Raw genomic sequence first — 27,593 nt, 5'->3', positions numbered from 1 at the left:
TGTTCTTTTCCCACCAGGATTTTCTGTTTTTTTTTTTAATTACACAAATAATGAGGTTATCTCAGGGCTCCTCTTTCAAATATACACCAGGTTTTAAATAGACTATGTATAGCAAAGTAATACATGTTCATGAAATCTGGCTAAGGGCAATATAATTTACATGAATAATTAATAATAAATCTGGAAAAGTACATGAATTTACATGCATAGTAAGTCAAAATCAGCTAACCAGTTTCTAAACTAAGTTGTATTCAGCAGAAGGTAGTGTAAATAAATGAAGTACATTACTATTCAACTTTCAGGTTTACTAACCTGCTTAGGTTATTACATAATCTGACTAGGATGGTGAAGGGAAGTCCTACTATGTGGTTGGCATATGAGTAGTAGTTGTGACCATATTTGCTCATTATGATGGCGGATAATCGAATGTATAACCAAGATATATAGTTTAAGAAATATTGGTTGTCATTGACTTGTCACAGCGTGATCAATGTAAAATCAGGTGGTATATATATTTACATAAGTATATAGCATTTATTTATAAATGAATATAAAATACAGCAATGGAAAAACCTTAAATGTGTACAACCTGCTTGTAAACAAATAAGCTTTTCAGCGTTTCTATGGAAATAGCCACCTGTGACGGAACGTTCCGTTCCGCGTCACAGTGGATGCCGAGTGCATTTCAGAATTCAATAAATAAAGGCAAAATACACAAGAAATTATCCTGCTTAGTCTACAAAAGTACTGGTGAGTTTTATTTCAAATACGAATATTTCACGGCAATATGGATATTGAAACTCAGTTCGATGGAATTCGTGACAAAATCCGAGAGGTAAGCTATTTTATTTGTGAAGTTATCCATTCCCAAATTAATCCAGTTTATTTGAGTTTTGTATCTGACGAGAAGAATTTTCTCTGTATCTATACTGAAGTTTAGCCTATTGTAAAATTATTTTTGTACAGATGTTGTTGTCTTGTTATTGAAGTCTAATCTACGACCCAGGATCAGCAAATTTAGTGAATTTAGTGAGGGAATTTGCCCTATAGGATGTTGTTATTCAAAACCATTGATTTAAAAAAATCAGTCACTTGTGAGCAAATCCTAAATTATAAGTAGCCTACGGGTTTTCGGATTCTTGTATCGTGATTGATGGAGGGACAGATTAGGCCTTTTGCCAGTTAAATTGCTCGTAAACCTTAGCAAATATGCTATCAATAGGGACAATGGGCCTAATTTATGGGAAAAAGTAGGCCCATTGTCCCCTATTGATTAACAAGCAAAAGTCCCTACCATGTCCATTGGCAACGTGAATTATTGGAGGGACGGAAATAAATAGTCTGTCCCTCCCAGTCTCATTCAAGCAAGTTGGTCTCGAAATAATTCCATAGAAACCAGTTGCTTGTTAACCTCATTGCAAAATAGTGGCAAATGATTGGTTTAAATTATATGTACATTTAATTTCGTTAGATTAGTCAACGCAAAATCCCATGTTGTTCGTGTAAAATACGGGAATAGCTCAGTGCGAGAAGCGCTGTTAAAAATGAAGCGAGAACAGTGAGAGACGGTATGCTTAATAAAAATTAATCTTGAACAGTAGACGGAGAACTGGAAAATGTTCACTGATAATGACAAAATGTACTTTAGTAAAAACAAAAGTAGGGTTAAGTACAAATCCCTCCTCAGTTGACCTAACGAACGGAGTAGCTTCCGTTACAACACATCTGGAGGAAGATCAAAAATATTTCCAATTGGCCTAGTTCTAAAACTTTGCGCTGTAGCCTGTGCAACATTTGTTCAGACTAATCTGCCATAATCCCAATTGCTTTTGTCATTTTTCAGGATTATGGAATATTGGATAATTCCGTGGAATACGTGGCAACTGTTGTGCTTTGCTGGGGAAATAAAACGTATAGAGAGCAGGTAAGATATGTTTAGACATCACTATAGTTTTCGTTGAAACATTAAAACTATTAAATTTTCGAGATGAGAGGGATCTGTTATGTAAACATTTCATAGGCCTATTTGACATTTTACATACACGCCTGCCATTTTGTCCTGAGTTGTTGTGTTCACGGGTGATTGTGTTTTGCAGAGAGAGGTTGTAAAGGATTTTATGAACCTACGGGAGAGTGGTCTGATCCCTTGGTATGTCACGATCGAAGACATGAAAGCATGGATGATCTCCAGAGATCAAAATATCATCAAGGAAAGGTGCGTAAAAAGTCATTGAGCTTTTCACCCAGGCTTTACAGTCTTGCATCATCAAACGTGGGAATAGCATCAGTTTTAGGCGGCAGATAGCAGTGGGTCTCACCTTATTATGAAATGGTGTAAATTACACGTGTTACTCATCACAAAACCTTTCTTTTGGGATTAAGACACCGCCTTTTTGTGTTTAGATTCCAGAGGGAAGATTCAGACAGAAAGGATGACCTGATCTACCTGGTAAAGAACCTGGGCCTTGCACATACCGTGTTCTAACATAAATATAGGCCGCACAGGTGGCAATAGGCTTCCCACAAGGTGGAGAATTTTGTGCACAAGAAAGTCTTTGTAATATCCCTGACAACGGCCACTGTTGAGCATAAGCATATGCTGCTTTGTGGACCTCACTGTTAAGGCACTGCTCTAGTGTGTGGATGGGCCCCCTGTGTGGTGTTGAATCCAGACTATGGCAGCTGCCTGGCTGTCCCATGGGTGACACAAATTTGGCTGTAGATTTGGGATGAGAGGGGTTTCGCCACTCTGGGGGTCACTCGCCAGGTCATGTGAGCCCACCGGAAGGTCATGTGACCTGTGGTGCAGGCAGCAGTAGCGGTAAAATGCATGCTTCTCCCGCCCACTGATTGGGGCTCATGGCGTCCGTGCCTCCTGAACACAGACCTGGGAGGTGAACGTCCGGCTCAAGCTGCTGGAGATCGTGAGCTACGCCTCCAGAGCCTGTAAACAAGCCTGCAGGCCGAGCCCGGGCGGGAGCCAGAGACCGAGCCCCCCCCCCGGCCCACAGCTGCCCACCGGCCAGGACCCCCACCTGGCCGCTCTCGCTGACCTGTAAGCAGGGGCGTGACCGGGACCGTTACCCCCCCCCCCCCACTAAATGAACTGCACCTGATGCTCTCACTAAAGAATGAAATTAACAGGACAGGAGCTCGGTGTCCTCGATGCTAGCTGTGGCCCTGTCTGTTGGCCCTGCCCACTCATTCCCCACGCACTGTAAGCACGAGGCCGAATATTCTTCTCTCGCACATTACAGGGGAACCCAGTGGAACTCCTGTCTGCCACTGAAATTTGATGTTCTTGACAATTCAAGGTGTAAGATCACAAATATAATGCTTTATGTAAAAATCACTACTGGTGATTGAAAGCAGTGGAGTTCCAGGACACTGGCTTAAAATTCTGAGAGAAAAAAAACGTTCCAAAAAAGCCTACTCTTCATAGGGTTAAGTATGCTTTATTTCCCTGTTCATAGTCTGACCTGTTATTTTGTGAACCTGATGAAACATGCTTCTGTCATTCTCTCTCTCTCTCTCTCTCTCTCTCGCTCTGTCTCTGCAGGCAGTGTGGAAATGCTGGCGTTGTACCCCCCAGTGCCTTTGCCCTGCATTATCAGTACTTTTACACTAAATACCCGCCTCGTTTCGATGCCCGCGCCGTTGTCCAGCGGGCACTGAAGGACATTATCCACGAGCTGGCGTACCCGCCCGCCTCCCGTCCGCAGGCCCTGCCAGACGTGGTACTGGACACGGTCGCCTGCCTGTTCCAGGTCATAATGGATGAGGGCGGGGCCGGAGGCGGAGCTACAGAGGAGACGGACATGAGGCTGCTCAGCGGCATGGCCGTCGGCACGGTGATCTCCGTGCTCTGCGAGGTCCGCGCTGACGTCCACCTGACCGTGGAGTTCCCGTGGGCTACCCGGGCCAAAGTGGTGGCCTGGGTTCTCACTGAGCTGCAGAGGAACGCGGGTTCCGCTCAGGCCCTGAAGGGGGCGCTGTGCGCCAAGGAAACCCGCACCGCCGCTGCCATAGCCACAGCGGTCACCGTGGAGATCAGACGGCTCTGCCACGCTGCACACGCCTCGCCCAGCACGGCCATGGCATTGCCGGCACTTGGGGAGGAGGCCGTCGCTGGGGCAACAGCGACTGAAGAAGTGGAATCAGCAGAAAGGCAGGATGACTCAGCTGAGCCCCCGCTGGACAATTCGGGAACTGCAGTCCCACAGGTGGTTGTGATGGAGCAGAGGGAGTTGCAGGTAACAGTTTAACAATACAGTTTAACTGGCGGGCAGTATAGCATCATAATGGTTGGGCACCTGGGCTTATAGCACATGTGCCATAGCTTTGTTTCCCAGGTGAGACACTGCAGTTAGGTCCCTTAGTCTGCTACATTAAATATCGCTGAGCATGCCGTGTTTGTGAAGCGTGTTGAACTTGCTCTGTATGGGAGCGCCTGCTAAACCACTAAAGCATTAATGTAACCGGCCTACAGGAGACCCGCGACACCGCCGCCGTCTCCACGGCGATCGCCGCTGCCGTCCCCAGCGCTGGCATGACAGTGATGGAGCGCGGAGGAGACGCCGTCGCCGGGGCGACAGAGAGCAAGGAAGTGGAACCGGCAGAAAGGCAGGATGACGCAGCTGAGCCCCCGCTGGCCGATCTGGGAACTGCAGTCCCACAGGTGGATGTGATGGAGGAGAGGGCGATGGAAGATGCTGTAAGTACTGGGCACAGTGCTTTCACCCTGGGAAACAGACAGAAACAAACCTTACATGCGCTTCATAATCATTCAGTGTGTTTCAGTTTTAACCCAGGAGACACTATGGCAGGGGTTCCCAAACTGTGGGTCACAACCCCATATGGGGTCGCCTGATTTGAGCATGGGGTCACCTGAAAATTTTGTGGAAAATAAAAGAAAAAAAAATTAGCACAAATAAAATTTTTTGTCTCTTTAAAATATGTGAATATAGGATACTGCACGTCAAACATCGCAACAGCAAAACTGTAATAATGAGGCACGAGAGGTGGTGGTGTATCGCCAGTACAGTCACAGCTAAAGGGTGTTGTTAGGTATGAGGTGTGAGAGTAGGTGGAGTGTTAGGGTCGCATAAATTTTGTGTGCGTTCATTAGAGATCGCATCAGAAAAAAGTTTGGGATCCCTGCACTATGAGTTCACTCAGTGAAAGTGCAAAAACAGCGGCACCTCAGATTATGGCATCTAATCGCTTTCTAAGGATGAACGTTACAGTTTAATAAACTGGCGGGCAGTATTGTAAATTGTAAAATGCACTAAACTGCCCAGCAGTATAGCAGAATGGCTTGGGAACTGGACTTATAAAATAGTTTGTAGCTTTCATTCCTGCATGAGTGGCTTGGGAATGGCTTGGGAAATGGACTTATAAAATAGTTTGTAGCTTTCATTCCTGCATGAGGAATAGCTATTGTACCCTTGAGAAAGCTGCTTTATCTGAATTGCTTCAGAAAATAACTGACGGTAAATATGGACTTGATATAAAAAAATATAACCTGTGGAAGTTTCATTGTGTACAAGTGCCTGCTTAGCATCTGAAATGTACATTTAACTGGCTTCCAATGGAGTCTATGCTGTTCAGTTTGATGTCCTTAGTTAGTACTAGTAATATTGGTATGGTGCTTGGCAAAATAGCATTATCTAGCTTGCTGGCTGGGAAACGGCAATAAACTCTCAGTTATTGAACATGAAAGAAAACAAATTTAAATAATAATCATTACAGTGAGTGGATTGATCGTAAAGAACGTAGCCTTGTTTGCGGTTCATCTGTTTCCAGCCATTGCAGTGATGCAGGCACTTGTGGCATATATCCGTGTTCGTGCATTATACTGATTTCTTAACATTTCGTAACGTAACAGTTAAAAATGCTGAGATTTAATTTTGCTTCATGTTGTTTGTATTTGGTTGGGTATATCAGCATGTATATCAGGTATATTGGGGGCGACATAGCTCAGGAGGTAAGACCGATTGTCTGGCAGTCGGAGGATTGCCGGTTCAAACCCCGCCCTGGGCATGTTGAAGTGTCCTTGAGCAAGACACCTAACCCCTAACCCCTAACTGCTCTGGCTAATGAGAGGCATCAATTGTAAAGCGCTTTGGATAAAAGCGCTATATAAATGCAGTCCATTTACCATCAGGTGTATCGTGAAGTCGTGCGTGTCTTGTTGCAGTGTGCTGTGGATGCACAGAAGGGGCCAGAGGGGCTTGCGGAGGGAGACTGTCGGCCAGGGGACCGCCCACAGAGTGAGTGTCCCAGATCATGTGCTCTGGATGGACAGCACTGACATTTATCTCTTCCTTTTACATTCACTATGGAAATATTAATACTCAAATAGTAGCCCCTTGCTGAGTTAAATCCAGGAAATGCACTGTGAAACCAAAATGATTATTCTACTACATTAATTGAGTATTCTCAAGCTTAACTGCTTAACTTAAATGTAAGGACCTGTGAGTCCTTGAGCAGATAGCTGCCTCGCTAAAACGGTTCAGGGTGACTGGTTTCCTAGGATCGCCTGATTAAAGTGGACTCTGGGGTTTTGCGGTTGACATTAACGAGGGAATCCGTCTCTTTCTCAGAGCGGGGAAAGAAGAGTGCAGTGTGGAGGTTCTTCGGCAGGGTTTGGACTGCCCTGAAGAGCTCCCTCTGCTGCTGCAGTGTCTCTGAGGGGCGGGAATGAAGGGGTGTGGTCCAGCCCCCACCCTCCCCCTCCCTACATAGACCCAACCGCCCCTGCCCACCTCTGCCCTGCCCCCCCTCCCCCACCCCTGCCCCGCCCACCTCTGCCCTGCTCCCCTCCCCCACCTCTGCCCTGCCCCCCCTCCCCACCAGACCAACCGCCCCTGCCCACCTCTGCCCTGCCCCCTCCCCCACCCCTGCCCCGCCCACCTCTGCCCTGCTCCCCCTCCCCCACCTCTGCCCTGCCCCCCTCCCCACCTAGACCCAAACCGCCCCACCCACCTCTGCCCTGCCCCCTCCCCCACCCCTGCCCCGCCCACCTCTGCCCTGCCTCCCTCCCCCACCCCTGCCCCTGCCCACCTCTGCCCTGCCCCCCTCCAACCCACCCCTGCACCGCCGACCTCTGCCCTGCTCCCCCTCCCCACCTAGACCCAACCGCCCCTGCCCACCTCTGCCCTGCCCCCCTCCCCCCACCCCTGCCCCGCCCACCTCTGCCCTGCTCCCCCTCCCCACCTAGACCCAACCGCCCCTGCCCACCTCTGCCCTGCCCCCCTCCCCCACCCCTGCCCCGCCCACCTCTGCCCTGCTCCCCCTCCCCCACCCCCACCTCTGCCCCGCCCACTTCTGCCCTGCCCCCCTCCCCCACCCCTGCCCCGCCCACCTCTGCCCTGCTCCCCCTCCCCCACCCACACCTCTGCCCCGCCCCGCCCACCTCTGACAGTACTGGAAACCGACGGACTGGAGACATGTAATTGAGGATCTTTATAAGACTTATAAAGCGTATTTTTCTCCTTTCTCTTTCCCAGTGTTCACTCTCTGCAGTATTTCACCTTCCTTACTGTCATTGTTCCTTTCCTTTGATGTAGGCTATATGTAATTTTTGAGAGTTCTCTGTATTCTATTTGTTTTAATAAAAAAAGAAACCAACCGACTCTTGCCGAGCACACTGAAGAGAGCCGTTTCAGGAATTTTCAGGACCAGACATCGGTCTAAGACGAAAACCCACAGCCGTCACTTCAATTTTTCTCTTTTATTCTGAACCAGATTCTGCTGCTTTGGGAAAAGCTAGTTGATGATCTCCATAGTGAGTGGAACCGCTGTGCACTGTGTTCTGCATAGTTTCACTAGGTTTGTTATCTATGCACCAACGCACTCGACACTGCAAGTTTATTTCAGTGAGGAAGTTTATGATATTTTAGTTTAAAAAGTGAAAGCGGTAAGTGTACATATTACATTCACAAAATAGGCTTTTCAGTTAAGTAACAAACAAATCTACAGTTCGACTTAAAAACAGGTTTGCCTGTGTTTTATGCTTTTATGCTTCTCACATAAACAACCTTAATGGTTTACTTGTTCTCTCTCATTTGAGTAGCGACGGGTTATTTATTCTGTGTGCGTCACTTCCCAGAGTCGGCTAATCTTTGTGATTGTAACCTGTAGGTGCCAATAGTTGCTGTAGGGGGCGCTGATGCAGCATTTAAGCGAGCAACTCTGGAAATGCATTTTTTCTTTTCTCTAAATATGAAAGAATTCTCATCACAAATTGTCATATATTGTAACTCCAACAGATGGCGATATTTTAGAATGAATCCAACCAAGTGCCATGCTTGCTAAGATGTTAAACATCCATGCATTATGATAATTAGATATTGATAATTTGATATTCATTTGAGTTTTTACTGATTCACCCACAGTGTATTGTCATATAACTTTTCGTTGACATACTGATTTAGCATATACTGTAGTCTCACAACAAATTTGCACTGAATCCATTAAATTACAATCAAAATTAAGAAGCACGGCAATCATTTTCCATATCATTTAGCATTTTTGAGGTCCAGGAACTGAAGTGTGTAATCAGTTTTCGTAATTAATCAACTCAAATATATTCCAGTTAACTTGATTTTCAAAGGCATTGCAATATAATGCCTCACTGAGCATAACAAAGAAAACTGATTGCATAAGGTTAAATGATTTTTCAAATTACCTGCCGATTTCATGTTAAATATGACGACTATAATTATAGCCTCCAATTTTGTTTCAAATTAAGTTTCAAACTGAGACAGCTTCAGATAATTTTCCATAATTTTTCCATTTTATAACATGGCTGAAGACTTGGGGATTCATTCAAGTATGAACCAGGAAAACTTTGAGGGAAAAGTGAAAACTATTTTTAAAAGTTGGTTGATCAAAATAAATTTAAAATTTTTATTTAGTACAGCTCACACTAAGGTGTCCTAAGGGGGTGAACAGTTAAAAATAAATAGAGAATTCAGAGATAAATCTGTGTTAACAGTCAATTACAGCTGCACAGAAAGTTCAATGAAAAGAAAATGTTTTGGAGAGGCTTTAAAAGTTTTTACGATGACACATCAGGTTAAAATATATTTATGAAATTAATTTTACTAAATATTTTTCACAAGTGCTTCACAGCATATCAAGGCCTAAACCCACATAAAACCAGGCCTATAAAATGACAGTCACCCTTGGTGGGATATAAGAAGAAGGCTTGTAATGAGCCAGACTCATCCTCCTTTGGCCAGCACAGAGTGTGAAACATCATCACAAACATGGTCTAAATCAGTCTAAATCAGTTCAGGGCTGGTCGAAGGCATGTGTGAAAATGTAATGAAGGTTGTATGAAAATCAGCTCCAGGTTTATTGTTCAGTGATTCAGTAAACACAGAATTACAGTTGTCCAGGTGTGAAATATATAAAACAGTGAACCAGCACCCCAGAGTCTTTCCTGCTCAGATGAATTTATGACATTCCTGAAATGGCATTTCGGATTATTGAGTTATACAGTAAGTCAAGTGAAAACTCACACTCAAGTATAACACACAAATCTGTTGCATTCATCGTGAGGTTTGTGTGGATAAATTCAAGAATAACTGAGCCAGAATGACTGTACTACGTACAGGTAGTGAAAACAGAAACACAGCAGTGTTCCCACAGGGTCGCGCTGGTGGTGGTGGTTCTGTAGTGTTGTGTCTGTATTCGTTAATTAATCACAACCCATCCATGCCTATTCAATGAACTTCCTGCACCCTGAAATCCGTACCATCCTATGAACGAGGGACTCTTTACATTGCGTGACTTGACGTATTGAGTCTGTGAAACGGGGGTGGATTTCACAGATGTTGCAGAGGAAGAATCTGGAGGCCCGGCTCACCAACACCAGCGTTCTCAACGAAGGTCAGGCGGCTGTCGAGCATCACTCCGAGGTTCTTGGCAACCCGAGTGGCGGTTATTACAGTGCTGTCTGGAGAGGTCCTGCCGGAGACGAGGACTTGGCAGGGATGCAGCGTAGCTCAGTCACGGCCAGATTAAGTTTCAGGTATCAGCTGTTCATCCAGGATGTGATGTCACAGGGCAGGCTGACGCGTGTGAGTGGACCTGTGTGTCAGGTGGGGGAGGAAAGGAGAGAAACAGTCGAGTGTCATCCTCCAGGTCCAGTGAGCAGGCATTCAGCCAGTGATCCAGTGGGACATGGCACATGGGATATAGATAGCTATCCACAGATAAAGAAGAGATGAAAAGGCTGGAGAATGATTCATCATATTGCATTAAAATGCAATTAGTAAGAAAGATTGCCGATAAATGTGTGTGAAATTACATTACTGTTGGCTTAGTGTACCTTTAACTTCCTGTCACATGACGTGGGGAGTCCCTCGTTGTGCTAGGGTGCGGGCAATTCCTTGAATAAATACGATCTGTGTCTTTCAGAGTGATAATGATAATGGCCTCAACCAAATGAATGGCATGAGTAGACTCCTGAGAGTTTAAGAAGCATAACATGCAGCATTCACTGACACCTATGGGCAATTTAGAGTCTCCAATTAGCCTGTCTGCGTGTCTTTGGACTGCGGGTGGAAACCCACACGGACATGGGGAGAACGTGCAAACTCCACACAGGAAGGCCCAGAGCAGAATTTGAGCCCAGGAAACTTCTTACTGTGAGGAGACTGCTGACATTCTGGAATGACGTCAAGAACAGTGTTCTCCACTTATGTTAATTAAGCGTGAGGTGCCTGACTTTCTCAAGGAAGAGTGGTGTCTCATTCCACCGGCTGAACTCCAGAGAGCAGTGAACATTGGTCTGCACCACCACACATACAGGCCGTCTGTCCAATACGGTGTCTTCGTTCCTTATTCCGTATGCACTAGTCTGGATCTGCAAGCACTGGATTTATTTTCCATTAAACTCCAGAGTATTGTTAATGGTGCCATTAAACAGAGCACAGTACAGGTGCAAAGCTGACCACACTATTAACCACAAGTGCCAAGTTTCATTTTGTGATGCTGCCATGAAACAACAGAAGAAGAAAACAGTTGCTGGGAGGACGACACTTGTTTTGGCCCCCTCTTTTTCTCAGTTTCCCTTAGGCTACCATTACAATCGAGGGAAATAACACACAAGCTTGAATTTCATATAAAATTGATTCTTTAAAAAATGATCATTCTTTCATGAAATGTAAAAGGACATTTGTAATAGCAACAGAACATTGAACATACTCTTGACATTTCAAAATGTTTGGTTAAGGTTGCAAATTGGCATGCTCCATACTCAATTTTGGTTGGCTGAGGTTGCAAATTGGCATGCTGCATACTCTATTCTGATTGGGCGAGGTTGCAAATTGACATGCTCCATACTCAATTTTGGATGGATGAGGTTGCAAATTGACGTGCTCCATACTCAATTTTGGATGGATGAGGTTGCAAATTGGCATGCTCCATACTCAATTTTGGTTGGGTGAGGTTGCAAATTGACATGCTCCATACTCAATTTTGGATGGATGAGGTTGCAAATTGACATGCTCCATATTCAATTTTGGATGGATGAGGTTGCAAATTGATGTGCTCCATACTCAATTTTGGTTGGGTGAGGTTGCAAATTGACATGCTCCATACTCAGTTTTGGTTGGGTGAGGTTGCAAATTGACATGCTCCATACTCAATTTTGGATGGATGAGGTAGCAAATTGACATGCTCCATACTCAATACTGGTTGGGTGAGATTGCAAATTGACGTGCTCCATACTCAAGATACTCACTTTTATCTGATTTTGTCAGTCAGACAGAAATGTTATGCATGTGTCAATTACATAATTCTGAGCAGCTCTCCTGCATGTTTGTAATTTACAAATGTTAGAATTGGGGGCCACGGTGGTGCAGTGGGCAGCCCCCTCACAGTAAGAAGGTCGAGGGTTCGAATCTCGGCCGGGGCCTGTCTGTATGGAGTTCTCTCCGTGTCCGCGTGGCCAGTCCGGGATCTAATCCTGCCTCTCGCCCAATGCATGCTGGGATAGGCTCCAGCACCCCCCGCGACCCTGCTCAGGATAAGATGATGGATGGATGGATGAAATGTAAGAACTTACCCAATATAAAGGCCAAATACACATTTGTAAAGAAATGCATGCCTTTTGCTCTTACTTTACACTCTTACTTTATCTTTTCTTATCTTTGTTTTTCAAAGGCTGAATCAAGGCTGTAGGAGATCAGATAGAAATCAGCTGCCACATTATAATTATGAGAGCTGTTTATCCCTGTGTATATCATGTATTTATTTTATGGCAGGTATTCAAGATTTTGGAGAGAAATTAGGGCACTACGCCATTCATATATTAAACATATTATTGTTTTTTGTTCTACAGTACAACCAAGCATACACATAAAATATATACACTGAAAGTATAAGTTAAGAAAGTGTCAAGTTAATTGTTAGATACCAGCCCTCTGCCCACTTCTTTGGTCCATCTCCTTGAAGAGTTTTTAAGTAAATTTGGCCCTACACTTCACACGCCCTGCTTCTGATCAGATCGGAAAACACAGCCTCCAGTAAGTATTAATAACATGAACAGCGGCGTTTTTGTCTCTTGAAAGCATAATGGCGCTGAACAATTGTTAATCATTTGATTACATGTTCTTGTCATAATCGCCGAGCTGCAAAATACCATTGAATTTAACAAAATGTTTTGTAATCAAACGAATCGCGCCAAATATAAGACATGTGATAAGCGCTTCTGTTAAAGTGAGATTACTCGCTCCTGAACACCTCGCTGTCTGTGATCTTCAGTGGCGATTGATTGCAGTCATTCATCGGGTTAACAAAGCTTTCGCTCAGAGAGGCAGTGTCACAATGCCCAACACAGCACACCAGTTGCTGATGGATCTTATGTGAAGGCGTTTTTTTTCTCTGGAATGGGAGGCTATGATCTTTAAACAGAAGTAACAATATATTAGATATCAATAACATGGTGGATAATGGATCGGAGGAATTTAAACATTTCGCATCCATTTATTTCTGCATCAATTTCCCAGCCAATAGGGAAGTGGTACAATGACGCTCTTCCTATTTAAAACGCGCATGATGACCCTTTGATGAGACCGAGACGGCAAAGAAAGAGTTAATTCCATTGCTGTTGCACAAAATATCCCTCTGGATTGTGTCGTCTGATTATGGGGAGGGAAGATACTTGAGGAGAAGCAACAGATCCTTTGGTGGAAAACAACCTCGCGCGTTCATCTTCAAACCGATTCCAGTCTGTGTTGCGTTTTTGCTCAAACAAGCAATAGATGGAATGCTGGATGCAGGCATCAAAAAGAACATTACACGCATCTGTGCAGTTTGCTCCGCGTCTCTTTGAAACTATATTTCCTCTGGCTAAATGGATTTTGGCATTTCATTCAGTGTCGACGGAGAGTTTAGTTAACGAACGTGAGACATTTGCGTAATTTACTTTATCCGTAAAGACTGAATAATTGCCGTGCTACTTGTTTACAAATGCACCTTTATTCAGGGATTCTAAAAGACATAGTTCTTATTTGATCATTTCCGAAAACTACTCATAGGTCGCAAAGTGTTCTGGACGAAAGGACCTGGTATAGCTGGAAGCAACTAGAAGTAACTTGAATGTTCCAAGGCTGTTGCTTCATTTGGGACGATAATCAAATTATAGGCACCGTTCCACTGGATTATTTTCCCCTTCAATTTTATTTTACTGATATTTTGACATTCGGATTTCATCATCACTTTTCCAAATACAGCGGACTAATTACGTGTTCCATTTACAATTTAAATCATATTTGTAAAATAGTTTTTTTTTTTATTCCAGATTATTCCTACATTAAACTCGTGAGCTGTAATGAAATATTAGCCTATAGCGTCTGTGGTTATTTTTTTCCTATTTTAAACAGCATCATTTCTATTATGTCTGAATGGACACATGATTCGGATCATAGCAACCCATTAATTTGAGACCTGACCTTTGTCACACCTTTCTTAGTGGAATCACAGTGGATTTAGTAGCAAAAGGGGTGTCATCAAGTAAAACCAAAAAGAAAAGGGTGTTTTCAAAGGTCAGTCTTTCCGTCTAAATCTATGATCAGCTCGGTGTGTGTTTCGTCTTACCGTGGGCGCAAGTCTGGCAACAAACCTCCGTCTAAAACATGTCTGAAGGAAGAGATGGCCAGGGGGGAAGACTCGGACAAAATAGTCATCAACGTCGGTGGCACGCGACACGAAACCTACAAGAGCACTCTTAGGACCCTCCCGGGGACCCGCCTGGCCTGGCTCGCCGATCCCGACACCCAGGCGAACTCGGATGCGGACACCGGCCAGGTCCCAGGAAACGAGTTCTTTTTCGACCGTCACCCGGGCATATTCGCCTACGTGTTGAACTATTACCGGACTGGCAAGCTCCATTGCCCGGCCGATGTTTGCGGGCCATTGTTCGAGGAGGAGTTGGCGTTTTGGGGCATAGATGAGACGGACGTGGAGCCTTGCTGCTGGATGACATACCGCCAGCACAGGGATGCAGAGGAAGCACTCGATATATTCGAACCTCCGGACCCGGACGACACCGACGATGACAGGGAATTGCCGAGGCGCTTTGGCATCGAGGACTGCCCGGACAGATCGCGGGGCTGCCGCCAAGTTTGGCAACCAAAGATATGGGCACTTTTTGAGGATCCATACTCATCCAGAGCTGCCAGGGTAGGTGTTCCTTCTGTCCTTTGGTATTTGTAAGCGATTGTGCTACACTAATGCGAGGGAAAGCGATCAACAGGTGTTTGTACTTTTTTCTTTTTGCAAAATATTAACGTATTGTGGAGCTGCCGAACTGATTTGTGCGTTTACCCTGCTGTAACGGAAATGTCATACATATTATTATTGTATTTAAAATGTTAGATCAGGTAGGCTATTCGTGAGTGATTTGCTTAGAGGCAGGGAGAGGCGCAGACGAGCCTCTTTCCTCTTTGGGTTACCATTGGAAACAACGCAGGCGTGCTAAAAGTGGATTATCATTGAAATGACTTATTGATTGTGAGTGTTTTAATGCACTCACGGCAATAGCGTTGCTTTTCGTCCGTATGTATATTTATAAAAGGATTCACTATGAGCCCATAAATTATTTAATATTATTAAATATAATTATATCGTGCCATTGTCTAAGTTACATTATTAGTAATGAAGAGATGATAGGCGGTATAATGTCGCTCCAGATCTGTAGCCTACACGAAAGAGAATTAAGCGATGCCGTTGAGGCTACCTGGCGTGAGATGAATGAACGCGCTCCTCCCAGCATAACCCACTGAATAGAATTTACTTTCCATTCAGAAACGGGTTCTTCGCCATTAACAGAACGGGGGTTTTTGTCATTGACTCTGCACTGTGAAAGCCGACCAAATTTGTCACTAATTGACGTGCAGTAAATTGAATCCGTTAATTTCTCAATGCAAGGCTAAACTGCTTAATGACCCTACGACTGCATCTATTTTAAAACTTGTTTGGTAGTCAATTGTATCGTTTAAGCGAAGTGTTAACACGTTTAAAGAAAGTAGGCTACCTCGCACAACAACCACAACAAATCAGTTCCTGGCTGCAATGTGTCCCAGCTACGTCTCTCACTGTCTTTATTTATAGCTTGATGAACTATGCTTTCAGGTACGGCAGACGTTTTTGGTGCCAGTATCTTATTATAAATCACAGTGCTGTCTAGAAGGCGGGGTCCTTTCATTGAGTAGGCCTATAAAAGCAAGCGAAAAGTGATCCGTTCAATTACGTGGCATTCTGCCAGGCCGAATTGAAGGAAATGGAATTCACCTGTCGCGAACTGTGGTGGGTGTTCGTCACGAGAAATCGGTGTGTATGTAGGCTACGTGCCTTCCAGTGCACGAATGCTTTTAATTGCGGGTGTGTTCGTCTGCTGTGTGTGTGTGTGTAAGGGGGATGTTTGATTCCCAGCGTAATTGCAGAGCACGGGGTTGTGCGGATTACTGTGGAGATTGAAAGTGCTCTCTGAAGCGAAGCTGTGGAATAGTTAGCTCTTTCAGCTCATAACCAGTCACGGCTCATCTCTGTGGAGTCAGGCTGTAGGATACTGTGCAAGACTGTGGGGACGGGTACAGGTGTAAGATGGGTGAGGGGCGCAGGCCTTTTCCCAGCAAACTCGGAGGAGAATGAGAAGAACAGTGCTACCAGTAAATACACACCTCTATCAGAGACCGCTCACAAGAGCATGGGCACTGAGCCTCACCTGTTGCTGGTTTCCCGTTAAAATCCAGTCAGGCGCCAGTCTGTTCAGCTCCGATGACTCGCGACTGACATTGAATTGCACTCTTCTGCTTGCGTGTCGGTTTTTGTTCACAGTCAAATAAAGGTAGAAATTGTTCTTCAGTGGGACTCTGCTATCTGTCAGTTTTGTTGTAGTCGCCCTTTTTTTGTGCACGTCATAATGGGTCCCCGTGTGCTAACAATGTGAGGAAGGGAGACGGAGAATTGGACAGAACAGAAACCGGTGTTTCGATGATGGCGGTACATGTAGCCTCGACTGTCTCTCTCCCGCATCTGTCAGTGGGAGACAATTACGGATTTAAGAGCAGCTTTGGCAACTCCTTAGGCTTAGAATCACGGTGACAGGGAGCGCCGAATCCAGAGAATTTATGGACCAATTTTCTTTTGCGAAGGGGAGAAGGGGGTTTATTGCTAATTTGTGATTTTCATGATGCTTTTTGCCACTGTTGATCCAAAAAATCCTGCTGACCGTTAATGCATTTTCTGTGTGGTATCAGTGTGTTAGATTTGATTTCTCGCCTTCCTGAAGTGTCCGTGGGAACAGTATGAGGAAAGGGCGTGAGGTGCTCAACGCTGTTGGCAATTGCCCAGACGGCACACTATGGAAAGCGACATAGGGCCGATGCAGGCGGTCTGTCGTGCTCCGTCTGTGGGAGGTAATCGCGTAGTGGCGTGGAGGTAGTTTGCTCGTTGGGAAGATGTCGCGGTTACGTTTATTACCGCTGCTGTTCTATAGAATCAGATTTTTAGTCGAAAGTATCAAACAAAATGGTATGAAGTATAACACGCAACAGCGTTTTCACAAGCGAAGCGACGTAGCCGTGACATCTTCCCAGTAGGCGAACTACCTCCATGCTACGTCGCCGGTACCACCCGCAGACGGAGCACGACAGGGCGACTTTGTCGGCCTTACCTTCCTGCGCTGTCAGGGTGTAAGACACTGGGGCCTTGGCTAGGATAGTCCCGCTAAATGCTGAATGAAGATCGCTACTTGATTTTGTCGGAGTCAGGGTCCAGCGCCACAAGCTTTCAGCCTGTATACAGCAGTCTGGGCCCTTTTGGGTCACATTAGCGACCTGCTTTTGGACGCAGGCCCACTTCCAGCTGTTGCGTTTTGGTTAAGCCTGTTTTAAGGGCACAGTTCACTTGCTTGCAAAACACATTTTTCTGTGTTAGGTATTCTTACTAGATCTCTGATCGCTCATACAAACCAGAAGGGACCAGAAGGGTCTGTCCATAATCAGAGGACAACCTCATTCAACGGCAAACAAATCTCATTTCAGAGTCAACATTAAAAACGGTGCAAAAGGGTAAAAAATACTGCGTAAAAACAGGGCACACGCACATTCACCATTCTAGAAAAGGCACAGATAATACATTGTATACATAAGTTGAAGTTCACCAATGATATGCAGAAGATTTAGACTTTTCATTAGTAAGTTGTATAAATCCCCTGTTACAACAGAAAATAACTTGTTTCACACAGAATAGTAAGCAACCAAGAAACAAGTCACACTTTCACACCACACCATCTAAAACCAGTCAATTTGGAAGGAGTACCATAACAGAGAGCAAACTCCAATAATTTCTTGTGCACAATGAAACATGTTTTAATACACTTCTTGACACATGCATATTTATTCATTAACAGTGCTAGAGGCAGGTTAAGACAGTTTAAGTGCACACTTATGTTCCAAACAAGGAGACAGATAATTGTGTTAGTTGAACAGATGCATTTAACAGAACATATTGCATGGTATTAAACATACAGTCATTGAAATTAGAAGCCCTCACATAGAAACCCTTAATTTGAAAGGCTTTTAATCGGAAAAGCTTTATCATTCTTTCTTCTGTGCGAAGGAAGGGGAGACTCAGTCCATTAAGGCTTTTATGCACTTGTATCCCGCTTTGATGGTGTGGAAGGCAACCTCCTCACTTTTCCGGTCAGCTGTATATGACAATGGGACATATGTAAACAGCTACAGCCCTGTGAAGCTAAAAGACTCAGCTGTGATGTTCTCTCTCACTGCCATCTGTTGTGTTCTTATTCTCTGAGTCTTGTTAATCCTTTTTTTTTCTTTTTCTGTAAAAATCCTGGTGACTGTGTCTTTGTAAAAAATCAATGCAAAAATATAGCTGCAAGCAGCAATTCCTGGGGTCCAAGCAGCATAAACAACAGTTGGCAAACACAGAAATTATGATGGCAGATACCAACAGTGAGCTCCAACATGCTTGGGACAATATATATATATATATATATACTGTATATGTAATATGATTTGTCTCTGAACTCCACAATTTTTGGTTTCAGCATGTAGAAATGACAGTAATTTAAAATACCCCTGCCCCCCATTTCATAATGTCATAATTCATGATGTCTGGGACAAATGGTGTCATGTTTTTCTGACTAGTCGAGTGTGTTCAATTGCTTCCTTAGTGCAGGTATAAGAGCTTTCAGTTTTGAGTCTTTGATTTCCTTTGGAGTCTGTTATTTGTATTTGTCCGCATGAGGACCAGAGCTGTTGCGATGAAAGTCAAGGAAGCCATTATGAGGCTGAGAAATGGGGAAAAAAACTGTCATAGATGTTGGCTAAACCTTAGGCTAAACAAAATGAACTATTTGGAACGTAAGTAAGAAGAGAGAGCAACGGGTGAGCTCAGAAATCACAAAGGGCCTGGTAGGCCAAAGACCTCTATAGTTGATTATCAAAGAAACCATAATAAAGAAAACCCCTCAAACAGCTGTCCAACAGATCAAAAACAGTGTTCAGGAAGCGGATGTGAATCTGTCAGTGACTACTGTCCACAAAAGACTTTAAGAGCATAAATACAGAGGCTACATTGCAAGATGCAAACCACTATTTTGATGCAAAAACAGGATGGGCAGGTTACAGTGTTCTAAGAAGCACCTAAAAGAGCCTGCAGAGTTCTGGGAAAGGTTCTGGTGGATAATTGAGATTCCCAAGATTCACTTGTATCAAAGTGATGGCCAGAGCTGCAACGTCTTCCCAATGGGCAAACTACCTCCACGCTAGGTCACTGCTACCTCCCACAGACAGAAAAGCAACAGGGCAACAACATCGTCGCTGTGTCTCTCTTCTCAGTGTGCCGTCTGGGGGAGCGATGTCTCTGTTCCAAAAAATCAGATGGCCACCAGATCCTGACTATGTATGTGTATGACTGTATGCAAGTGCAGTAAGGCGAGCTTGAGTTTTCATTTGTGGAGCAGCAATTGAGTCCATTGAAGCTGCACAGCTAAGGATACTTTACACGTAAAAAGAGTCAGCCCATAAGAGGAGCCCTCTTTCATGGCCCCATATTGGAGTAGCAGTCTGGTCAGCATATAGATGGTGAATTGTTGAATTGCACTGCCTGAGAAGTGGAGGCTTTCGCCACTGTTGTTCATGAAGTTTATTCATAGATTTATTTTTAGCATATTTACCCATATTTCTGCCTGGTTTGGAATTTGCCTCCTGAGTTAGCGGTGGGCTATGCATGCCTGTTGCCCGCGGCATGAGAACTACGGCTGAAGAACGTTTTCCATGCTCCAGGCATCACTGGCTATGTCCGAATCTGTGCACTTGCCTACTGTTGAGTGTACAAGTTGCATACAGCTTGTATACTCACTAGTTGGCAAGTGTGCTGATTTGGACACGGCCAAAGTCAGCTGGTGACATCACCTTTGTGTGAACCAGTGGCTAAAGGGCAAAGCCTGCTCTCACGGTGAGAGTCTTTAGCAGCTAGGCTACTAACAAGCATTAGCAATATTTATTACTCCCATAAAATTCAGCTTATAAACCAGCACCAGAAGTTACAAATGGAATGTTTTATGACCACAATTAGTGTTATTGTTCTTGGCTACTTCCAGATGAGAAAGGAGAACGCCTTCTTCCCATTCCACCTAAATGTCAGACTGCAGGAATGTGACATTGGTTGGAAGTGTTCCACTTGTATTTGAAGATAATTTGGGGAATAAGAAGACCAGTTTTGAAGTCTGGTGATTGTATTTGTATTTGCCCCATGATGCTGTGCCTGTTGTTGCTAGTTGGCATACTAGTCTTATATTGGCAAGTGTGCCTCCATTCATTTCTCTGCTAAGCCTTTTTCTGATGCATTGTGATAGGTTCAGAAGTGGGGGCCCCTGGTTGGTCAGTCAGGTAGGGCACTCGCCACAAGCACAGACCAGCTCCCACTCTCAGGCTCAAGCCTCATTAGTCTCTGTAAATGGCTGTGGCTGGGGATCCAGCAGGGGGGGGCACAGTCGGCTTTGCCCAATGGGGATTGGGTGGGTTGAGGTTGGTTTTCTTTCATTAGCCAGCCAGGTACCCACAGGCTGCCAGCTGTCTGCGGAGAGTCCCAGGCTGGACTTGAGCACCCAAAAGCTGTACCACCTCTGGAGGCATAGTGTCACCATGCAAATTGCTAGGGAGTTGCATGAAGTGTATTTTCTTGCTTTAGAGCACAGACCTTTAGGTGCCCTGATACCAGCCATTGTAAAAGCAGGCATGTTGTCAGAAACTACAGCTAGTGAACTATCCCCTTAAGTACCTTTCTCAGAGGTGCACCAGGAGTGCCCCAGGAGGGAACCAAACACAGGGAGGTACTCTGCGGGATTGTGGGTAACAGAGGCCCACCTTGTGGGATTAAGGGAAATGAGAGCATGTTGAAGACCTGGGCCAAGTCCAAATCAGCACACTTATTTACTCTTGAGTATGGTTGTTGAGTACACTGGATAAGAGAGTTATATAGTGGGCAAAATTTTCTCTGAATCTAGTGTACTTCCCAGGATGACAGGATCTTATTTCCAGGGTTTTGCTGAGTGTCTTTGGGAGCATACTTTTCAGGAAGTAAGCAACCATTTTGGTTGCATACATATGACACAGCTTCGCTTCAAAATGAGATTTTTTTTTTTCTTCATCAGTGACGACAAGTGAGTGTGGCCGCAAGGGCGGAACGTCTTACGACCCTTCCACAGTCCAGATAGAAAATAGTATGGAGGATAATTTTTTGCATACAGCCCATCACATACTAAGCACTAAACAGTATGCCATATGCTTAGTAGACGGTACGCACTTTGAAGACACGGTAGTTAGGGGGCTGACTGAGACGCAGCCCCGGTCGGCACTCTGTTTGTTCCTCTGTGTGTGGGCATGTCTGAGCCGTGGAGTCTTCTGTGGGTTTTACAGATGAGCCTGTCAGCATTAGTCGCTTGAGCAATACGTTACCCGAGTGATCCATGTCTAAGCGTCCCCAGCATAATTATCACATTAAATTCCTGCCCTTACCGCCATTAATCAGCTGTCTGCTAATTGGCAAAGGGAGAACCGCTAGCGAGAGTGCCTGGCACTCAAAGGCAAGACCCTTTGAAGCGAGATGGGGGGGCGGGGGGGGGGGGGTTTCGAGGAGAGGTGGCAGGAGGGAGCGGGCAGTTCCTCCTCGGGTCTGGACGTGTTTCTGTGGCTTCCAAAGGAAGACGGTTTATTATCCATGCCCACAACATCACAGTGGGAACAGGCCGCCCACAGTGTCTGTCGGGTTCAAATCTGTGATCCGCAAATTTACAAATATTATGTGGTGTTTCGACAGTTACTTGCGCCCCTCAAGGCGAAGATGATGTTGAGCGGAAAAAAAGTGACGGCATATTTTAAATATTTTGCGTTATCACCTTGTCCCAGCCAATGCGATGCACTCCGACGTTTGTGATTCGCGGATTCCGGTACCATGCAAATATCCAAGTAATAATTGCATGAAATGTATGATATGGAAATTCTAGGGCCAGTATCAGTAGCCAAAATCTGTCTGGCCATATTGGTGATGCTGATACTGATACCTACTTTTTTTGCATTACATCACAAATCCAAACTGTGACCACGTTTGAGGTGTACGTGAGAGACACCAGTAGACAGCAGATTCCCGCAGGATCCAGTTTCTAACAAACACTGAGGTGTGCCTGCATGTCTGTGGGCCCTGCTACCCAGGCTCAGTTTCTCTGCGCTCTATTATTAAGCCGACAGCATGACCTTCGAGAGGCACTGAGTCTTCTTTCAGCTTTGTTGAGTTTGACTGGGAAAAAAAATGTGATATATTAAAACTTAATAATATATTTAAATATATTTAGTTCATTTGCAGCATCGGCGGTGCATCGAATGCTTGGCCCATCTGTTGCATATGTGTTGCATCATCACATCAGGCCATGATATCAGCCATAATCGTAGCATCAGTTTTAATGCCAATTTTATTACCTAATTTTTCACATCCTGCGTCACTCAAGAGTCACAATTTGCAAGTGTACCGTTTGGGCATTTGGCCAACGCTTTTGTACAAAGGGACTAACAAAAGGTGCATTTAACATGGCACGCAAACCTCCACCCACAAGAGCTGGAGCAAAGGCATTAATCAAGTCACTGTCTGTGTGTGCCACAGGTTAAAGGGAGTGTGAGTGTTTGTAAGTGTTTGGCAGAATCCCAGTGTGTTTTTTAAATTTTTTATCAGCCAGTTCTAGCTCCGATCTGGTCTTTTGTGGTTGTAACGTGGCCCAGGGCGAGTGCTGGCTCTTGCTGAATTGGGAAGGGTGACCTTTCTGCCTGCGCGTTTTCCCTGCCCGATCCGCTGTAACCCGATTGGCCTTCACGCTGTCGCTGTGATGCCTTGCCTGGAGCCGCAGGCTAAGAGGTGATGCTGTTCACCGTGTAACTCCGGCCAAACCAGATTATACTGATTACAGGTCAGACGAGCACATCATCGGGATCTTTACACAGATCTTGCATCTGACCTGTTCACCGCCATTGTCGCAGGTTTGGCGTGTTTATAGGAGGCATCCCACAAGTGCCATATTCATACTTTGCATTTTCCAAAGGCTTTCTGTTCTCGAGAGAGAGAGCAATTCCAGAATTTACAATTATACGATTTTGGGCTGTTGCGTGGCTCATCCTTGTACTGTTTCAATGTGTGAATGGACCCCATGGTCTGGTATCGAATCCAGACTACAAAGGGATGAAGTATAATTGGCTGTTCGGCCTGTCAGCCCATCCAGTGCCCATAGCATGCTTGCTAAAGCGGCATACGATAGAGCAGTTAGTGTGCTTTGCTGGAGTTTAAACCTCAGGTTTAAATCTCTAGGATGCAGACCTGTATTACAACTGGAACGTCTGATCCTTATTTCACAGATTTGGATAGCCCTTCCAGTTGTTATGTAGTTCTGTGGTCTGCAGGTCTAAACTCTAGCTAAGCACACTGTAATTGACGCGAGGTGTCGTGCACTGAACCAGCTGAAACAGGAAGGCTTTCAAAAGCAATCGAAGCAATCAAAAGCAGCAGGTGCATCTCTGAAGCTTCCAACTGCAATATTGCAGAAGAATCTGCACACTGTGAACATTCATTGTCCAAAAAGAAAAGGAAAGCAAATGAAAAATCAGTCTCGGTATGCAAAAACTATACACTCGCATGTAAGCGCACGATTAAATTAATATTTTATTTCTGCTAAATACATCGAGCCCTCTGGCGCTGTGTTTCTTGCACTGCTGTCTGCTTTACACACCACATCTCTTGTGTTCAGTGTGGGAGATTTGACCTAAACCTGTTTGTTTATCCTTGATGAGGCAAAAAAAAGAAAAAAGTGCTTCACTGCCTTCCAGAATGTTCCTTTTGTTCTGGTCAGATAGCATGCTAGTTCAGGAACGTTCACGTTAAATCCTTTTTTTGCCCTTGTGTGTCTTGTGCTGTGAAATGGTGATTAGTCCCTAGAAGGGCCAGTCGAGGCCGGTCGAGGCCGGTCGGGCCAGTTGAGACCGGTCGAGAGCTGTCGTTCGAGGGCGAGGCAGTTGTCTGCTGTTCCAGGGACGATTTGAGTTCTGCGCACAATGGGAAGGACGCATAAAATGGGGGCTGGGGGAACGGCTCTTTGTTGTGGTGGCAGCTGATGAAGGGCTGTTAACAAAATGAATTCTCGTCGATGACACTTCCTTCATCTGCGTTGCCTGTTGATGTAATCTCGTAATAATTGAACCCTAACATTTTTCTAGATGATTTTTCAAAGCGTTCGACCCTGAGAACTTGAGAACGCTCTGCCCACCCACCGCCTCGACTAGAGTTTGACCATTCAGCTCATCAAGGCTTGCCTACAGTCTAGAGCAGAGGTGGGCAACGAGGGTCGTGTCTGTTTCTGGTTTTCATGCCAACTTCTGGCCTTAATTACTTCGCACTAACATTTATGCTGCCTGACATTTTACCTACATTTCTTGATAAGTGCATGAATGACAGCCAAAGACTTCTTGTTTCCCTATATGGAGCGTTTTACTGTGATCTAATCTGCAACTTATCCAGTGTTGGTGTAGGTAACTAATTAGGTCATTTTCCTGGGGTAATTGGTGGAAACAGAAACCTGCATACACACCGGTCTAGAGGGTATCCAGTACTGTGTTAAGCCTGAACCCCTTTAAGTACCATTAAAGTGCCCTCACCGGCACAATATGACCTGACAAGCTGTTCCACACACCGACTACTGTTAAAAGATACAGCCTGATATCTGTGCAGAATTTGCCTTTGATTGATTTCTCCCAGTGCCTCAATGTTCCCCTGACAGAACTCAATCCTTTTCATTGAGCTGATATTTGCAGTATTGTGAAGTGGTATTGGGAGTACCATAGATACTGTGCTTTCGATTCCCAAGCCGTAATGTTTGAATATCCTTAGCACACAGCACGCACAAAGGAGTCGGTTAGCGGTTTGGTCTTTTTTTGGATGTTTTCCAAAAACAGCATTGTCGACTCGAGACCTTGGCTTTTGTTTTGGCAGAATGTCATCATGCTTTTGGTTGTTTTGACTGAGAGATGAGGTCATGCTTACTTGGGACAGCCTGTGTGACAGCCTTGTTCCCCACAAGTCTACTGATTTGCACCCATGCTCATAGTTTCAAAATTCTGCCATTAAAAAAAAAAAATATATATATTTTCAATGATATTTCTAAATGTTCACCAGCTTACTATAAATGAACTCAGCCTGCTGTTAAGCACTTACTTGCCATCCCAACTTAATATCCTGTATCCAGACACCCTCCCCCCCACACACACACTCTCTGATTGGTCAGTCTGTTTGATTGGTTTGCATTTTTTGTCTTTGCACCATACAGTATGAAAGGCTGAAACATTTCATATGGTAAAAACATAATGCACATGCGCACATATCAACAGCTGCCACCGATGCTCCTAGACTTTCCATTGGTCTGTTTGTGAAGCCTTGGACAAAGCCACTTTGTGGGCTGATGGTGTTCCATCCAATCAGATCTCTTTCAGAGAGTCAACCTCAAAGGTGGGGTGCTGTGGTAGGCTGTGCAGGTTTGGGCTGGTGTTCCTCAACCAATTAATTTGTTTATTTTCAATGTCTCTGCCACAGGAATGGCAAGAAAGTGTCTGTCTGAGAATATTCTGGAACACATGGAGTTAAAACACATGCCAGATCACCAAGATAATGTTGTCAGGTTTATTGCTTCTCTGAGGGAGTCCAAGCCTTTCCTCTGAGATGTCAGAGTAGATTAATGTTCTGTTTTGCCTCTGATGCTGGGAATATTAGCCAGAATTTTCCAGTATGAAACAAGCCTAGTCTTTAGATTTGACACAGCTGTGTTTGAATATTGCCTTGCAGCTACGAATCAGGGGTGTCATAACACAAACAGACAAATAAGAAAACTGTGTCATTAACAGCTTTGCTTGGTGTTAGAAAGCACCAGATTCTGTCATGACGTGTGTCACTTTGCATGCATCAGGATATCAAAGAGAACTATAATAACACACCCTTTTAACCACCTGTGCACCTGTCATGTCGTCTATCAGATGATGTCAGAATGGGGGCGGGACCCTGAGGAACAGTGCTTCACATATTTTCCAATGAGACTTGGTTTTCTGAAACAACAAAGACCAATGAATGGCCTAAGTGTGTTGCAACGGACCATAGCAGGCTGCCTTTTCTCCCTGATCATCCTGTTTCGAATGCCCAACTGTATTTTCAAGGCTGTTTCCTCTGTGACTTCAGAAGTGAGCAGGCACACCGCAAAGGCCTGTGTGACCAGCAGAGGGTGCCGGTGAGCAACGAGACATGGGCTGTGTCCCAGTGAGAATACTTGCCTACTATTGAGTATACATGTTGTAATTGTTTACCCCAAACTTTCATTAGGGAGTCTCACATACAGCTCCGGTGATCGACCTCATCAGCCCCCCCCCAGCCCCTGATTCGTTGAAGGGGCAGATTAGGTGAAGGGGCAGATTCGCTTAAGGGTCAGAATCAGTGAAGGGTAACAGTAGGGTTCGCATTGTGATGTGGAGCTCGCCGGTTGCTTTCTGTGGGTAATAGGCACTACATCACACCCATTATCTGAGCCTCTTCCACACCTGCGGCGTCTACACACCCAATCACAGGCTGCGAAGCTATGAGGGAGAGGGTCGGGTCACTGACCATTCAGAGGTGCAACGTGCCTGCTGTCTGTCCCCCCACCCCCCCACCTCCTCACCCCCTCACCCCAGAGTGGTGCTGCGTTTTGCTGGGGTAATGAAATAACGGAATTGTTTACTACCTTGCCGTTGGCCCCCTGCAGGGTAATCCCTGACGCGGACGAACACCATGGTGGTTTTGCTCTGGTCCTTGAAGGATGAGGTGGCTATTGCATGTGATTCTGAACGATGGACTGATATGGTGACTGCCCTGATGATGGTCTGGCGGGAAATTCCTTCCATCGCCGCTGTGTTATATTGTCTCCCGTTCAGTGTGCCGTTCTGGGAGTGTTTAATTTAGATAATGGCTTCAGGATCACGAAGCGAGATCCCAGCGATCCTACGGAACGACTTTGTCAGAAGTCCTCTCGGGTCTCTGGGCTGAAATACAGCCCATCTCCACGGCCAGAGTAACTACGCGTTTGGCTCAGAGATGTTAATTGTTTCCCTCGAACCGACGGCATGACATGACTTAACGCCAGCTTCCAGCTGTCCGGTCTCAGAGGAAAATGCCAACCGAGGTCTCCCTGATGTCCAGCCACAGACGATCCAATCAGAATTAGGCGCTAATTGCGGACTGAGTGACGATTGGACGTAAATTCCCCCGTGGACCCGGGCCTCGGAGACGGCGCAGTCTGGTGCTTCCCCCGCGGAAGAGGAAGGGCGTGCAGGACAGGAGCCGCATTTTGGGCTTTTTCTCAGAGTGCTGGAGCTTTCCTCCACTGCTCTCCCGGAGCGGGGGGGAGATTGATTGCTGTGTGACTCATTGCTGTGTTTCAGTGTTAAACAGGGAAGGATTTTAAATAGACATACCGGGGATGGGTACTATAA

General features: G+C 45.2%; 2 protein-coding genes across 4 annotated transcripts in view; both read left to right on the top strand.

Annotated features, from left to right (window-relative positions):
• The first annotated feature begins 1,329 nt into the window (after window positions 1–1,329).
• On the top strand, window positions 1,330–6,814 carry LOC135234895 (uncharacterized). Of its 3 annotated transcripts, XM_064299972.1 has the most exons (7): window positions 1,332–1,924; window positions 2,097–2,215; window positions 2,404–2,449; window positions 3,560–4,253; window positions 4,490–4,714; window positions 6,200–6,272; window positions 6,606–6,814. In XM_064299972.1, exons 4-7 carry the CDS (start codon window positions 3,774–3,776, stop codon window positions 6,704–6,706), a joined length of 879 nt encoding a protein of 292 aa, XP_064156042.1. In that variant the 5' UTR covers window positions 1,332–1,924; window positions 2,097–2,215; window positions 2,404–2,449; window positions 3,560–3,773; the 3' UTR covers window positions 6,707–6,814. The 3 variants fall into 3 exon arrangements, with proteins under 3 accessions (XP_064156041.1, XP_064156042.1, XP_064156043.1); XM_064299971.1 differs by lacking the exon at window positions 2,404–2,449 and having other exon boundaries at window positions 1,330–1,924; XM_064299973.1 differs by lacking the exons at window positions 1,332–1,924; window positions 2,097–2,215; window positions 2,404–2,449 and adding an exon at window positions 2,863–3,055.
• Window positions 6,815–12,925: 6,111 nt separating this feature from the next.
• The window catches only part of kcnc4 (potassium voltage-gated channel, Shaw-related subfamily, member 4), a 45,977-nt gene continuing 31,309 nt past the window's right edge, over window positions 12,926–27,593 (top strand). The window contains exon 1 of the mRNA XM_064299970.1: window positions 12,926–14,700. Coding sequence (XP_064156040.1) covers window positions 14,086–14,700 — 615 coding nt within the window. The 5' untranslated portion in view covers window positions 12,926–14,085. The remainder of the gene's footprint in view (window positions 14,701–27,593) is intronic.

This window comes from Anguilla rostrata, chromosome 11, assembly GCF_018555375.3.
Source record: "Anguilla rostrata isolate EN2019 chromosome 11, ASM1855537v3, whole genome shotgun sequence".
In the NCBI taxonomy this organism is placed as follows: domain Eukaryota; kingdom Metazoa; phylum Chordata; class Actinopteri; order Anguilliformes; family Anguillidae; genus Anguilla; species Anguilla rostrata.
This window is presented reverse-complemented; position numbering and strand designations above follow the sequence as displayed.